Source organism: Benincasa hispida, chromosome 7 (assembly GCF_027475165.1).
Source record: "Benincasa hispida cultivar pf3 chromosome 7, pf3_genome.v1.1, whole genome shotgun sequence".
In the NCBI taxonomy this organism is placed as follows: Eukaryota; Viridiplantae; Streptophyta; class Magnoliopsida; order Cucurbitales; family Cucurbitaceae; genus Benincasa; species Benincasa hispida.
In genome coordinates, this window is record NC_143484.1 from 33,702,396 (window position 1) to 33,719,344 (window position 16,949).

General features: G+C 32.8%; 1 protein-coding gene across 1 annotated transcript; it reads left to right on the forward strand.

Moving 5' to 3' along the window:
• The first annotated feature begins 4,662 nt into the window (after window positions 1-4,662).
• Window positions 4,663-5,587, forward strand: LOC120082113 (thioredoxin H1-like). Its single transcript, XM_039037345.2, has 3 exons — window positions 4,663-4,844; window positions 4,944-5,072; window positions 5,175-5,587. The coding sequence occupies exons 1-3, from the start codon at window positions 4,758-4,760 to the stop codon at window positions 5,310-5,312; spliced, it is 354 nt and encodes a 117-aa protein (XP_038893273.1). The 5' UTR covers window positions 4,663-4,757; the 3' UTR covers window positions 5,313-5,587.
• The last annotated feature ends 11,362 nt before the right edge of the window (window positions 5,588-16,949 follow it).

Genomic DNA, 16,949 nt, shown 5'->3' on the forward strand with positions numbered 1-16,949 from the left:
TTTTGTTTAAACAACATGAGCGAATGATCTATGTTTGTAAAATCATCTATGTAAGCCAAAATTATTCAAGTAGCTTTTCCTGTGCCAAAAATTTTCAACTAGTTTTTCCTGATTTTATGTTTGTGTTTGGAATTTATACAAATTTTCACAATTTTGGCTTACATAGATGATTTTAAAATTTCCTCAATAGGTTTTTCCTATGCAGTGTTGGTATAACAACTGTAGGGTTGAAGGATCTGTGTTTGGTGCAGAAGCATGTGTGCCAATGAGCTATTTTGTAATTTATTAAAAACCATTAGATACAAGAAAGTTTCATCTCGAAATCAATTTACAATAAAAGGATTAACTCATTGTATCTTATAAAGATTATGAGTTATTTTCACGTTGTGGTGTGGGATCTATCTGTTAGGGTGTTTGTCATTGCATTATGTGATTGGCTTATTTATTATAAGAAAAACTAGAACAATATGTTTTATAACATGTGCAACATCTAGGATGTTGTATCATGGTAGACATAAATTTCTGCTAAAGATTTTTTTCCTTATTTGTCAGGATTTTGTAGATTTTGTGGTCTACTGTCTTTTTCCTTACAAAATTGATTTACTCTTTCCTTAAGTATATTCTTACAGCTATATATATACATATTGTCGTTTTGTCCAATTTTAGGACTAGTTGTTTTGAAGATTCTTTGAAGTCAGCTATCTTGTGTAATTTCTCTCAAACCACTAGTGTGTCAATCCTTCATTAGAGAAGATTATATTGTTGTAGATCTTGAGATTTACTCTAAATCGTGTTGGTTTATTCTTCAACAATTTGAAAAGTGATTCAACCAGCAGACATCAACTTGCTGGCTCTTGTTGATCTGAAGGAAGAAAAAAGTCCACCTTGTAAAGAAGTGGATAGGAGAGGTAATGTAAACCCCGAACCCTATTTTTCCTACTTACGTATGTCAATTAGTATATTAATTAAGATTAATATTATTTTGTAGGGAAGAAGCTTGATAGTGATAGAAGAAGAAGAAAAATATTGAATATTTAGGTTCTCGGATGTTAAAGTGTAAGTATGTATGGTTAAAAGAAGGAAATTTGGCTAAGTATGGAAGCTTTACGTTGAAGGACATGTTAAAGTATGCGTCAGCCTAAGCATTTTTTAGGTTCGTTGAGCATATGTTGGGCATGAGGCAAGGAGTAGACGGCTAAGTGTTGGCCGAAGGAAGTGCCATGCGTTAGGCATGAGCTATGCGTTGGCCAAGCCTTATGTTGAGGATAGATGGGTATGAATACGTGAGACGTGGCAAGGTGCCTAGGCGATGAGGCTGTAGTGCACATTAGCTAGGCAAGGGTGTTTGTGCGAGGAAGCCATGTGATGACCAAGGGATAAGGTGAACGGCGCAAGAGGTGTCGAGGCATGCACTAACCAGATAGATGTGTGCGCTGAGTGTGCCTTGCAATGGTAAGCAATTGAAGAACCATGCGTTGGTGATTATAGGGAGTTCTCAGCTTAATCACTGACTTAAGTGGGTCAACTGTCAAGGTTAGGAAAATTAAATCCACTTAGTGGGTTTGGCAGCCTAAGATTAAAAGGGGGGCATGCAGTTCACAGTATAAAATGAAGCCCCAGTTCAAAAGCTCGGTTTAAGCAATCTACTTATGCAAAAGAGGTGATTTCAAAGCCATTTGAACGGTTGATGAGTGTAGTTGATGTTCCTAGGCAACTGGAAGGAAATTCTTAGAGGTTTGAGTTGAAATCTAAAGGAATCTTCAAGAAGGTCAAGCTCTCAGATGAATCTGGGCCAGAAGTAGAGATCAAAGGATTCCGACCAGATCACAAGAAATTTAAAGCTAAAATTTTAAGATAAGAAAGTTAATATGTAGAACAAAATTTTCTAAGAAAAGGTCTGGAAAATAATTTATTCGAGCTCAATTTTGAATATGAAATTTTGATTTGAATAAGCAGACAACTGCAACCATTGAGCAAGCAGGCAGCTCAACCGACAAGTTGCAAGTGTGCGCAAGAGTAGGTTGACAAGAGACGCTGTGCTTGTGTGCATGCGAGGTGTGGGCACAAGGGTTGTGTTGTGGACGAAAAGGCGCATGCTGATGTTAAGGTGATGCAATGGTGGCGTGCGGCTGAGTTGGCGCATGGGCATGCGTTGACACTTAGTGTGACATTGTTGGCCGCATAGCTAAGCTATATAACCCAAGAAAGTTCTAAGTGTTGAATGCATAAGGGAGGTATGCATTGAGCTGAAGGATGATGTTCTAAGTTGAATGTTAAGCTTGTTTATGTGAGTTAGTCTCACAAGGGGACTAATAGCATTTACCAAATATATTTGTCATTTCCATAGGGTTAACACCAATAGGAAAGACTTATCAACCCTAGGAAGGATGCCCAAGGTTGTGAGTGAAAAAACTAAGTGTTTTTCCAATGTTTTAGTAAATTCATGTTTTACTTAAAAGTTTAGACTCATGATAGCTTTATTTATAAGAATGTTTAAGATAGTTCGAAGTAAACTAGTTTAAATAGTTTATTAACACATGGCTTAGTTTAAAGATGTTATGAAAGCATGTCCAAGTATTTATATACTTTATGTTGACAAGCATGCGCTAGAAGTTCATTATTATATGATAAGGATGTTTAAGCATATGTTTCATGTTACTATGCTTTTATGTATACATATTTTAATGAGTAAGTTTTTATGATGGTTATGATGAAGTCGATACTGAACGACAGTGAGATCGAGAAGGTATCCGGACCATAGTACCTAAGGTATGATGATACTTAGTTATTACCACATGCACGTAGATGGAGTTGACGTTGATTGTATTGAGATTACTCTACATCAACTAAGGATAGAGGTTAAGTGATTGAGCAAACGAGTTCTCTCTCAATAAGATTAAAGATGATTTATGGTTTCAGAGAATTCCATGTATTAAAAAGTTTAACATATGAGTTTGCTTGGCAGTTTTCAGTTTTAAGCATGATGATTAAGTTTTTTACTAGTCACTTACTAGGCTAGTAGCTCATCCTTTTCAAATGTTTTTCTTTTCCTCAGGTAGTGGTCATCTCCCCAAAAGGTTAGCTGCCTTGCTACTTTGCCACACAAGGACTCAAGATTAACTCAAAGATTAAAGTGACGTACTAGCTTTCGTACATATGTGTTGTTCATATTGAGGACTAGTGAAGAATGTTGGGACCCATTGGACTCTGTAACTGTTATTATGATGTACTTATGTTGTGTGTTAGACCTTGGTGTTCTGAAGTTGTTTTTAAGTTTGAAGTTTGCTAAATGTTATATATGGGATCCAGGGTTCTTAAGCAAGTTAAGGAGGCTAGTTAGATAGTGGGTGCTACAAAGAGGTTGGTAACTACTGTCGTCACATGCTTTTCCAGATTAAAAGGGTAATCTGGGAAGGGATGTGACAGGTAGCCTATAAACTCAAGCGATCAGCTTGGAGATAACTCACCCTGTATTCTATATGAGTTAGTTGACTTCGATTGGATTAGACCAACCCTGAGAGGAACATGCCCACAAGGGCACAGCCAAATCTCAAACTTAGGGGGAGCCTAAGTTTTTCCAAATGAAGTGGTTTTCATTTGAAGGTGGAAAAGATACAAGTTCTTTGTGAGAGGGAATCTCACACTTAGGGGGAGCCTAAGTGATCATTAACATTCTTTTACTTAGGGGGAGCCTAAGTACATTGAAGATGAGGAGATCTCACACTTAGGGGAAGCCTAAGTGATCGTCCTCAAAGTCGAGCTATTCGAATGACACTGTAATTGTTGTTTATTTACAAATAAGTACATCGTTATAATTGCTTGATTTTATATTAGTGAATATATCTTTTCACGGACACATTATTTTTTGGATGTAGGTTGTATTGCGTCGAACTGGGTTACCAAACTCTGTGTGTTGTTTTGACTTTAGTTTAATTAATTTATGCACTTATTTATGATGTTTCTGGGAATGCTATAAAATCGTGTGTAACAAGTTTTGTCGTGTGTTAGATAACACCTTTATTTCACTATCCGTAATATATTCTCTATCAAGATGGTGTCTCTTTAAATTTGCTATTCTTGAGTTGGATTGTATCTCAATTTTTTAGGCCAAATAACTGAATAGGTTTCATAGACTTTTTGGCCTAGTTTGTCCAAATTAAACCACTCAAATTTTCTATATATGATGTTTTCTTTTCTTTTCCTCTTTTTAGATTATACATCCAATATATAGTTCTATAAAAAAAACGTGAAGAACAATATACATTTCAATTGAGTATTTAAATGTAAAGAAAAACATTATAAATACAAAAGAAAAAAAAGGGTCTTATAATGGAAAGAATCTTGGAAAAAGCTTCAAAGTAAAAGACATTAATTTCATACAAGGTATTTTAAAAATATGGGAAAAGTACTGATCAATAAAGCATCAGAAATATTTCTAAATAAATAAATAAATATATAAAGCATTAGAAATAAAGAAAAGAAAAGAATTGTTGAATGAAATGCTTTTCCATGGCTGCATGGTTCATAATCAAGATGCTCAAAGTCAACACATTGCTGAAAAATAAAAGTATTGAAATTCTCAAGGCCCACATAACACCATTTCTTAATTTTTTTTCCCTCGTCTTTCAAACACTATAAATTCATCCATTCAGCCCTTCAATTGTCCACATATTTCATATAATTTCCTTCTTCTCAAATAAACAAAACCCATTTGTACATTTTCCCCCTTGCCTTTTCGTTTGTAAATTATAGTAATAATGGCTGATATGGGGAAAGTAGTTTCATGCCACACTGTTGGCTCATGGAAGCAACAGCTCCTCAAAGCCAAACAATACAACAAATTGGTACTTTCGATCATTTCCTTCTGATTAATTATTTTCCTCTCCCTTCATGCATCAATCTTGGTAGCTATACAACAATATTTTCAATATTTTTGTCGACAGGTCGTCGTGAATTTTACAGCAACGTGGTGTGGCCCGTGTCGTACCATGGCTCCAGTTCTTGAAGACTTAGCGAGTAAAATGAGGAACAATGACGTTTTGTTTCTGAAAGTGGACGTTGACGAACTCATGGTACTATTAACTTATCTTAATCACCATTTGAAACTTCTTTGTTGTTAATTAGAGACAATCACATTGTGACGACTATATTTATGGTTAACTTTCTTTGTACAGAGTGTTGCTAATGAGTTGGGAGTGGGAGCTCTGCCCTCGTTTCAGTTCTTCAAGAACGGAAAGTTAGTAGACAAGTTCGTGGGGGCAAGGAAAGATGTATTGCACAGCACTGTATCCAAACATGTCGTACAAAGCTGACTATTATCTGTAATACTTGGGTGCAATCTAGGCTATGCTAATTCATCTCCACATTGTCTTTAATCACAAAGAAAAAATATATTTTTTTCAGAAATAATTATCATGTAATAACTTGTGATTATACATTTGAGTTGACTTCTAGATGCACCAACATATTTTTCAGTCTATTAAATATTGCTGCAAATGTAGCTAACTTTATGAAAAATCTAATGTTTAACAAGTTTATGCAATATTTGTATTCTATTGAGATCAATATATTTTAATTTGTCTCATCCAATCAGTAAACCTTCTCTTAATTATAATACATTAATCATTAAAAAATTAAGTCAAAGTGAGCTTAGTTCAGGAATATTGACATGTGTTCCGTTCTAAAAGGTCAGACATTCGATTCTCGACCTTGCAATTGTTGTAGTAACATTTTTTCTAATCTACCTCATTATATTTCAACAACTCACGAAATTGTCAGTGGACTAAGCAAATTGATTTCACCATTATACAAACACAAACAATTGGGTCGAAAAGTTCATTAATCTAACTTAATTAGACACATAAAATTAGGAATTGATGTGAGCAACATTAATTGTATATAGTATAAATATGAATATAATTTAACGTACATAATATAAATATGAATATAATTTAACTAGTTAAAATTATATTTTAAGAGTCGAGGATATTTGAATTTTTTTTTTTAAAAGAAGGTGTTGTTCACAACCTTTAATCTAGCATATTAAAAAAACTGAAACCTACCATAAATTCGGCCTAATATTTAAAGTAAGAGAATAAATTCCAAAAGTTGATGATGATAAAAGAAATCTAAATGAACGTATAAATAAATGTCAAGTGCCAACTAAAAGAAAGTCTAAACAGTAGAGTTAGGTATGAATGATTATGCAGTGTTATTATTTTTTTTGGTTAGTACAGCAACAGTGAGGATAGGGGATCAAAACCTTCAACATTTAGAGAGAAATATCATGCGTGCCAATTATCGTTGAGTTAAACTCACTTTGACATGACATTGGATTAGAAATGATAAATCATAAAAGATAATTTATTAAATAAAATATACTACTGAAAATTAAGATTATCTAGTACATAGCGACACTTCTTACTCACGATGTTACAACGATTCAAAGAACATCATAGGTAAACATAGAAAAAAATAAAATATGAACATAACATAGTTCGGTGACCCAATTCGATGTAATACCACCTATGTTTGGAGGGCAGTGTGCTCATAAAAGATAAATTCACTAATATAATGTCAAGCGACTACAACGTTGTACGTGTCTGAAAAGAAACAATAATTACATTGACACATTGACACATAAATAGCTTAACTTCTTGACCACTTAGGCTCTCCCAAAGTGTGAGAATCCCTCTCAATGAAACTTAGGTTTTCCTGAGTGCGTTAGTATTAGTGAATGTCTCTTAAGTCTCTTCTAAGTGTGAGACTCCTTTTCAATGAAACTTAGACTCCCCCTAAGTGAAAGACTCTCTCTCACCAAGACTTTTATCTTTCCACCTTTAAATGAAGATCGCTCAACTTGATGAACTTAGACTCCCCTAAGTTTGAGAATCCCTTCCCAATATTTAGTAAAATGCTTCAACAGGATCTAAAGAAATAAGAAGAGCAATAGCAGCACAATCTTCACAATCGCAAGATTGACACACTTGTGATTTTCGAAACAACCACAAAAACAACACCTCTAATATTCTCTTAAACAACCAACCATAAAGGAAAGAAGAAAATAACCCTAAAAACTAAATCGACTCAGCTCAGAAAAGGAAACAAAATCAAAGGAATAAACAACCAGAATTTTCTAGATAAGAGAAAACTTTTCTTAAAAAACAACAATCCATGGGACAACAGACTAAATAGAACGACAATTGTAAAGACATCCTGAATGACAAACCAAGGCATAAAATGACAAATGTCATAGGGTACATCAGCCACAACATCCTTAAAAAAATATAGCCAACATCAAATCAAATCTCTAACAACTACAACTCATCAATTTTAAGTTTCGATTTTTTAATTAGGTAGAGGCCATGATTAAACATTCTTTAGGAAAAAATAATGTGCCTCATTTATTAAGATAATTCACAAACTTAATTATTGATGACAAAATCTGGTCAAGGTAAATATAAATTCAATCATCTTGTGACAACAACTATGAACTTGTAACTCAAAGAAGCTTGCAAGATGGAAAAGATCTACGCACAGATGTGGTACTTGCCATAGAGGCTTCAATACTTAAGTTAGTTTAGGAAACTATGTAGCAAGTATGAGAGTTTAATATGTGAGGGGACTTACTTTCTTCAAGGTTTTACCCTTTATTTATAGTGTTCATTGACCTAAGTCTTTCCATTTTAGGGTTTCTATTTTACATCTAGCTTTCGTTTCCTTAAACCAAGCTGGGTCTCCTTTAAAATCCTCTCCCATTTGGTTTCTACATGGTCGACCTCGGCTCAAGTTGAGGCCAAGTCTTGTGGCATGGACCTAGTCCATGTTGCACTTACTTTTAGAGCTTGACCGACTCTAAATTTTGCCCCTTTGGCCCAAATATCGTTTCCTTTTCTTGAAAAGCCTATTTTGCCCTTTGGTCCAAAATAACTCATAATATGAATACGTTGGGATGTATGCCCTAAAACCTCGTAGTTATATATTATTTGAAATAATGATTGATTATTTTATATATGTAATAATCCATTAAAGAAAGATCCAAAGTTATTTTATGTATCTTAAATATGTAAATGGTTGACATACAAGTAGATCATATTTAAGTGATAACCTAAATGGTTTGTAGTATATGAATAAGTCTGAGTACCTTATCCTAGTGTTACTATAGATGGGACCCACTTTGTAATTGTTACAATTATTGTAAAGTGTTACAAATGATCTGATCTTGATCGTTCACATGGAGACATATGAGTGAAGGTATCCTCTTGTATAAGACCGGATCACGAATTTGTTAGTCTCTCTTTATAACACTGTTACTTAAAGAGACTTACACTTCACTAGGATGACCATAGGTGACTCGACCTTAATCCTGAGTGACTTATGAACTCCTGTCTATAAGGGCCATCCTTTGATCTATAGGGGTGAGAGTTGGCTAAATTCACTGACTCAATATGCCTACCATTTTGAGATTTGTCCGATTAGGGAGCTGGGAACATAGCTACATAAGATGGAATTCACTCATTCTCGTCTTTAGGGTACATAGATGAACTGTTCCCTTAATAGCTGATTCTAGTCTTGAATAATGAGGTCTCATTCTCTCATTAGCCCGAGAAGGATTAGTTTATAGTTGAACTATGAATTGTTTGTTCATTAGAGGGATTAATGATACTTAAGGATTAGATGTAACTATAGGAGTAAAACGGTAATTTGATCCAGTTGTAGTTACGAGCAATTCGTGGAGGATCGACTTACTACTAATTGGTTATATCCATTGACATATAAATATATCTACATTGTGAAGAGTACAACTGTGGGTTGTTAGTGGAGTGACTTGCAATTAATAAATGTTGATTAATTTAATTAAAGTGTTTAATTAATTAATCTCGTATTATTGAAGTTTCTAATTTTTAGGTCCATTAGGTCCCCTTGATAACTCACAGAGAGCTAAAACAAGGAACATATATTTTTTGAATAATTTGGATTGTTCAAATTATTTAAGGAAAATAAATATTAATATGATTAATATAAAGTATAATGTATATTGATGCATTATGATATATAGTTAATTATAAATATGATTTATAATTAATACTAGTATATAAGAGAGATAAATACTTGAATAAGATTCAAATTAATATAATATATATAGATACATTATAATATAAAGTTAATTTTGAATGAGATTCAAAATTATGCTTTATTATATGAGAGTAATATATTTGAATAAGATTCAAATATTAATTGTATGAATTGGATTCATATAATTATTATATGTTAAAATTAATATGAGTGAGATTCATATTAAAAACATATCTTATGTTAGATGTTGTTATTTGAATATGATTCAAGTTAAATTAAATATATGATATTTAATTATAAATTAATTAATTGTTAATTAATTAATATTATTTAACTATATATTAAATTAGATTTAATATATAGTTTAAATAATATAAAGTTTGAATAACTCCTAGAGAGTTCTTCTACGTATAATGGAGGGGAATTGTGACCTCTTCCCATCCTCCATCTCATAGAACCCCCACTCAACGTGCGAATCGATTCTCTATAAAAAAAAGTTACAGAAGAAAAATCTACTTCCTCAATCTCTCTTCTCTTCCCTTGATACTCCAAAAACTAGAGGGATCCCAATATCTCGATTCTTGTCCTGAGAATAGCAAGGAAGGTTCGGTGGTGGTATCTCAGTATTGATCGAATTGGGTGTGTAGTTGTGGGCATGAGACGCATGCTGGGGGGGGGGGACACCGGACACGGCATAAGGCACGTGGGGATGACAGGCATGAGCTGATTTTGGTGCTCATTTGCTTGTTTTTTGACATTTTGGGTGTTGGTGAGCATTTTTGAAACCCAATTAGGATTTTCTTAAAATTTTAACCCTAAAATAAATAATTTTGGATTATAAATTTATTTTTGGGCTATTTTATGTGTTACAAGGGATATGTGCTTAAGGTATAAAATTTGAAGGTTTAGGGCTTAAATTGTGTTCAATTGGTGTTGGAATTAATATAAATATAATTTACATTAAATGCAATAGAAGAGAAAGAGAACTATAGTTTATATATTGTATATGATGCAATATTAAAACTATAGGTTATAAATATAATATGATAAATTAATTATTATATTTATTTAAAATTTATTAATTATATGATAATTGATATTTCTTTTTCTCAATAACTAACCTTCTCTCAATCCAAAATAAGCTAGATCCTACCACTCTTGGATTTTCACACCGAAAATACCAAGGTAATCTAGTGGTAGTGTCGAATCTGTTCGAGGATCGAGTTGATACTCGTTGCTGGTGTTCGAGGGAGATCAAGTTCGAGTTGATCATTGCGTTCGAGTTTGATCGAGGGATATACGTGAAAAAAGAGTTCTTCAAAGGTATTGTCTCTCTAACCTTTGTGTTTATTTCAAGAAGCATGTTGTAATTTATTGATTAATGCATAATCTGTTTAGTATGATTGTAAATATTTGAGTTCTTTCACAATGGAGTTTGGGATGATCCGCTCCCGCTCAAAAATCCTTTATAATTAGAGTTCCTTCAATTGGTAGTAACTGTGAGTGATTTTATTTTTGAGTATTTTGATATGAAAAGTATATAAGTATAATAGTATGTTATAATTTGTGAAATGTGTTGGCATGATCTATTTTACTTGACTATGATTGCAAAAATGTTTGAATTGAGTTATCATTGGTTTTATATGAACTGGATTTATAAAAATGTGGTTTGGAAGTTTAGGTTTGATCTTGAGTATAGGATATTTTAAGAGTAGGACGTTAGATGTCACAGAGAGAAGTGATGTTTAATGTCTTCACGCTTCGTCTTAGATTAGAGGAGAAATCAGGAACGAGGTGTGAAAATTGGAAGGAGCTTCAAGTTCGAGAGAATTTTTCACTGTACAAAGAGTTCATGACTCAGGAGTTCGTTCGAGAGGAAAGCATTGAAGATTATCTTCAATGGTTAGTCTTCTAATCTCTCTATTCCCTTTTAGGAGCATACTTAGATTTATTTATATTTATCCAGTATATTGTATATTTTCTTTGTCTTTCATGATTTTCCAAAATGAATTTTGAAAGCACAAACGTTTATGTGTTTTCGTTGAGGAATTAAATTCCTTCATAATAAAGATTTTATTTATTCTTAAAAAATGTTAAAAGTTTAGTGATAATTGAACATAAATCTTAATAAGAGAAGATGATTAAAGTGAGCATAGCTCAATGATTATTGATATGCATCTTTTTCTTTGAGGTTGGAGGTTCAAATCTCTTTCTCCCATATGTTGTGTACCTAAAAAAAGATATGTTTGAAGTTCTATATGAGTATCGTTTCATTTTGGCCTGCATTTTAAAATATATATTTAGTCTAAACTTTTTTTTGGTTAAGTTGCATGGTCCCTATGATTTGAAGAAAGTTAGAATTTAGTCTCTATGTTTTATTAAGCCCTTAAGGTTTAGAATCAAAATTTAGTCCCTATGGTTTAATAAAATTCTCATAAATAGTTTTTAGATGGAGGCTATTTATGAAGATTATATCAAATTATAAGGACCCTTTATGAGAAATTAAATTCTAGCTTTTAAAATCATTGAGACTAAATTCTAACTAAATTCTAAATAAATTCTAACTTTTTTCAAATCATTTTCTTTGAATATGTATATATTTAAGTTTCCTTAATTAACTTAAACAAAATATATATATATATATATAAAATTGGAAAGATATTTTTGTTTTTTTATTTCAAACATAAAATTTCATCGAATTGAACTATAAACTAAAGATATAATTATCATAATTTAATTTTAAAAAGAAAGAATAGTTCAATATCAATTTTATTTGAGATCAATCAATTTTGTATTATACATATTTGTTTTTTTTTTTTTTAAATGCTAATAGGTGTAATTATTAAATGAGAATAAAGCCTCCATTATCTCCACAAAAGTAATGCCATTCTTTGCATAAATCCACACATGATTTTGTTTTTGGTAATTTAACCTTAAAGACCTCTCAACTCTCATACCTAGCTAGTGAAAATGTTGTCCTCATATTTCCCTTTCTAACTAAAATGAGACTTTGTTTAATGTGGTTTGATAAATTAAAAAGTTGAGTATAAGTCGATCCACTTTACTAACTTGGCAAAAAATAAATTGTTTTAAAAAAATGTATATTTTAATTGTATGCCACCTAGTATTTTTTTAATCATTAATGTCACCATTATTACTTACACAATTCATATCTTAACCAACATATATGTGATTCTTTTTTCATTTGATGATCGATTCAAATATCTCACGACCTTTTAGTTAAGTGTACATGTTTTATGTTAGTTGAATTATATTCATATTGACATATTTGTGATACAATAATATTGCACGTTAATAATAACATTAATTATGTCAAAATGAACCTAGCTTAGTACATATACCTTCACCTTAGACATTGTAAATTTTTTTAAAAAAAAAATATTAATAATAATAACATTAATTAGCATATTGATATAGCTATGTCTTTAACCATATTTTTTAAAGTTAAAAAAGAGACTAAACTGGACTCTTTATTTTATTTTATTTTTACATTTCAATGACTAAAATAGATTTAACGGATGAAATTTAATTTAAACTACAACTTTCTATTTGGAGTTAGTGATAGAGTGAACCAACAAAGAAACTACCCAAATGAGATGAGGGAATTCTAATTATTTTTAACCATGTATTTTTTAATAATCTTGTCATTTTAGGTTATAAAACATATTTCTAACATTTTTAACTTTTACTCTCACTACTCAATTAATTAATTGAAAATAAATGATAATATATAGATGAGAAGAGTTAATAAAAATAATATGATTAAATGATTGTTTTCAAATATAGGAAAATGAGTCAATTTATTTCTAAATATAGCAAAATGTCATTGTCACTGATAGACATCCGTCAGTATCTATCATTAATAGACGTTGAAACTTTATTTTATTTGACAAATATTTCTAACAGTTTTATCATTTGAAACAATTATCGATAATTAAATTATTAAAACAAAATTGATATTCTTAAAAGAATCAGTGTTATAAAAAAATGAAAAGGGAAAATTGAACATATAAATGTTGACAATATGAACCAAAAAAACTAGATCCATTTCAGCTCTCTATAACTTTAGTCCCTATTCAAACAAACAGAAATTGGTTGGCAAGCTATTATAAACTGTTTTTCTGTTCAACAAATATTTATATAAAAGAAGCACAGTGTAAAAGAATAGATATATATGTGTGCGTTTTACTTTTTCTCAGTGTACATAAATAAGTGAATATTCTTGAGAGGGAGAGTTGAGATCAAAAGCTCAACCCTCGCAAGAATAGTAGAGACAAAAAAAATTAGGAAAATCTCCATTTTCTTTTTCATATTTACAGACATAATGAATCAAGTCAAAAAATGAAGAGAAAGACTTACCACTTGATTTCTGATTAGCTATGTGGCCCAAGGAGCTCCACACAAATCAACCACAACTTCCAAACTTGCGTTTTTGGATCAGTTGAGCAGAAGGGTCTTGTTTAGGCCTAACACTCTTTTTCTTCTTGGGTCCGCTATCATCAACTAATATCAGAGCCAGGTTGATAGCTTTTTGGTGTTCTTGAAACCTCAGATCAACTTTCTTGAGAGATAATAAATAATTTTCTTGAAATTCTTGAGTTAGTACAAGTCAAATTCTTGAAGTTCTTGAGATGGTCACTGCTAATTTGAAATTGAGAAGTTCAATGGAGTAGAAGATTTTGCACTATGGACAGAAAGGGTCAAGGCTTTTCTAAGCTTACAAAAGGCCCTGAAAGCTTTGGATGATCCAAAGTCCCTGCCTACCTCTTTAAGTACTAAAGATAAGCAGAACATGGAAGAAATTGCATATGGAACTCTAATACTTAATATTTCTGATAGTGTCCTCAGACAAGTCATAAATGAAAATACTACTTATGAAGTCTTGGAGAAATTAAAGGCTCTCTACGACAAGAATGACCTTCTTAATAAGCTGTATATTCAAGAAAGGCTATTCTTCTTTAAAATGAATCACTCCAAGTTCTTAGACGAAAATCTAGATGAATTCAAGAGACTTACAAATGAATTTAATCAATTCGGGATGAAACTAGGAGCAAGAAGTAAAGCTGCCTTGTTGATTAACTCATGACACCTATAGGGAGGTAAAAATAGCTCTGAAGTATGGAAGAGAGATTGTGACATTAGACGTTGTCATTATAGCCCTAAGGAGTATAAAATTAGAGTTGCAAGCAGAAGGAAAGAGTGTTGATGGTGTTGAATCTTTGTTCTTTAAAGGCAAGAATCAGTTTAAGAACTCTTTCAACAAGAACAAAAAGTTAATAGAGTGAGGCCAACCTTGAAATGCTTATCTGCCATAAGGAAGGGTATTTCAAGAGAAATTTCCCTGAAAGGGGAAAACATCAGAGAAGAGATGATAACAGAAGATTAAGCCATATGACATAGACGATTCAACCAGAATAGAGAATTCAGAAGTAATGATCAAAAGAAGTCAAAGGAGCATGGGAGAAATCAAAGGCCTGCTGGAGAGGAAACCTATTACAACGAGGTTCTTGTTGTTGTAAATAAGAAAGCATAGATTTTGAAAGTGAGGAGGGAGACTGGGTCTTAGACTAAGGATGTACCTATCATATGACTTTCAAAAGAAGCTGGTTTATTGATTACAAATCAGAGTAAGGGGACTCAGTTTACATAGGGAATAACAATGAGTGTGAGATCATTGGTAGAGGCCCAGTGTTACTAAAAACTTAGACAACTGTTTAAGAGATGTCAGGTATGTTTCAAAAGTTAAGAGAAATCTCATCACATTAGGCATGTTTGATGATCAGGGTGTACATTCATTGGAGAAAGAAATGGGTTGAAGATAGAGAAACAGTAGAGAACAATACTTGTTGGAAAGAGAATTGATGGACTATATGTTTCAAAGAAGGTTAATCAACCCAAGTATGCCCTACTATCAGAAACTGAGAAGGACAGTGAATTTGAGTTGTGGCATGAAAGACTTTCAAGTATTAGTGAAAGAGGTTTGAATGAACTCTTAAAGCAAGGTTTGATTTAGTCTAGAGGCACTAAAAGACTCAGTTTCTGTGAACATTATGTACTAGGGAAATCCAAAAGAATGAAGTTCACAAAAAGGGTCCATTATTCCAAGACCATCCTTGACTATATTCATGGAGACCTGTGGAGTCCTATAATAACTCCTTCTTGGGGACGTTCTAGGTATTTTCTATCTCTTATGGATGATTTTTCTAGAAAAGTATTGACCTATTCTTTTAAATATAAAGATCAAACCTTTGAATGTTTTAAAAATTGGAAGACCAAGGTAGAAGCTTAAATCGATAGGAAAATTAAGTTCTTCGGAAACAATAATGACCTAGAATTTTAAGGGAACAATTTTAGCTTTCTTTGTGTTGAGTATGGGATAAAAAAATTGAAGGATCTCATATCGATGAGTGATAACGAGCAGAAATGCACGTTATTACAGCACAAAGTTATAAAACAATGCAGGATTGCGATGATAAAAATATACAATATTGCGTCCATAAGCATTATGTTCACAACATTGCGATCACATGCATCTATCGCATTAAAACAGCTAACTTATGTATTTTTGTACAGAAAATGCATTGATTCAAGGCGGAAATGCGATCCAAAATTAACGTCCGAGCGTAGTAAAAGATTGCGTTGACGCAAGGCTATGCGATCATTTGCGCTCGCGAATATCTGCTCAAGAAGATGGTCGTATAGAGCTAGTGCATCATGGTGGGCGCATCTGGGTGAAAAGCGTAATAAATTGTGATGAGACAGAAAGCTAATGACGGTCGATTCCAAATTAAGTTGATAAGTTGTTAACGACCTACTGTAGCAAGTACACTCAACTTTTTGGTGACAAATATTCGGCGCATCAGATAGAGAATTAATGTCATCCCATCAGTACAATCATAAGAGAGAAGAAGCTTTTCACCCCGAAGATCTATAAATACCGAAGGCCACCTTCAGTGAAGGAGTTCGTTCAGCTTAGAGAATTTTCCCAATAGATAGAAGTAGCCTTGTTCATAGTTTTCTTTTACTTAGAAGGTGGAAGCGAGTGAAGGAAGATTACACCGAAAGATCATTCCGGTGAACTTGGAAGAGTGCCAGGAATCATTGAAACCAGAGAGAGGGTCGACTCTTACAGAAGCAAGAACATATTTTGGGCGGAATAGAGATAACACGGTGTAAAAGCCTTGGAAAGCAAGGAATTGCTACCAGGCTCTCTACCCTTATTTCCATTGTCATTTTGTACTCTGAACTTATTTATAGAAATGGAAACTGCATCTTTATATATGTTCACTCTCTGTACATTACGCATGAGTAGCTAAATCTATCGAATGGATTAAGAAGCACTTAGCTAGCATAACCTGAGATCTTCATTCTATGCGATTATCTTGTATTATGTATGCGTCATTCGTTCATTAGAGATACTCGGAAGGGTAGTCTAAGGATAGGATCTAGACTTGGAAAAGTCAGATTAGGATCTAGGCTCGGAAGAGTCAGATTAGAAATGCATAATCAAGAGATACAAGCTTAAGAATAAGTTTTGTTTGCTATTAACGCATTGCATGCACCCTAGAGATAGGTTATGATTGTATGCGGTCACCTTGTCCTTGTATGCATCTTGCATCATCGCATAGACAAGAAGTAAAGACTTAGGAATAAGCTCTATAGACAATATCGCATTCATCGCATGCGTCCTAAAATTAGGAGTCATCGCATTTGCATTGGAAAATGAGTTGCGGTCGCATGAGTGTAGCATGATCGCATAGCTTGAACGCATTCTCGAGAAACGCTAGCTAAAGACCTTCGCAACCCGTTCCTCTGCATACTCAGTGTATCTGTCGCATAATTACTCTTTTCTC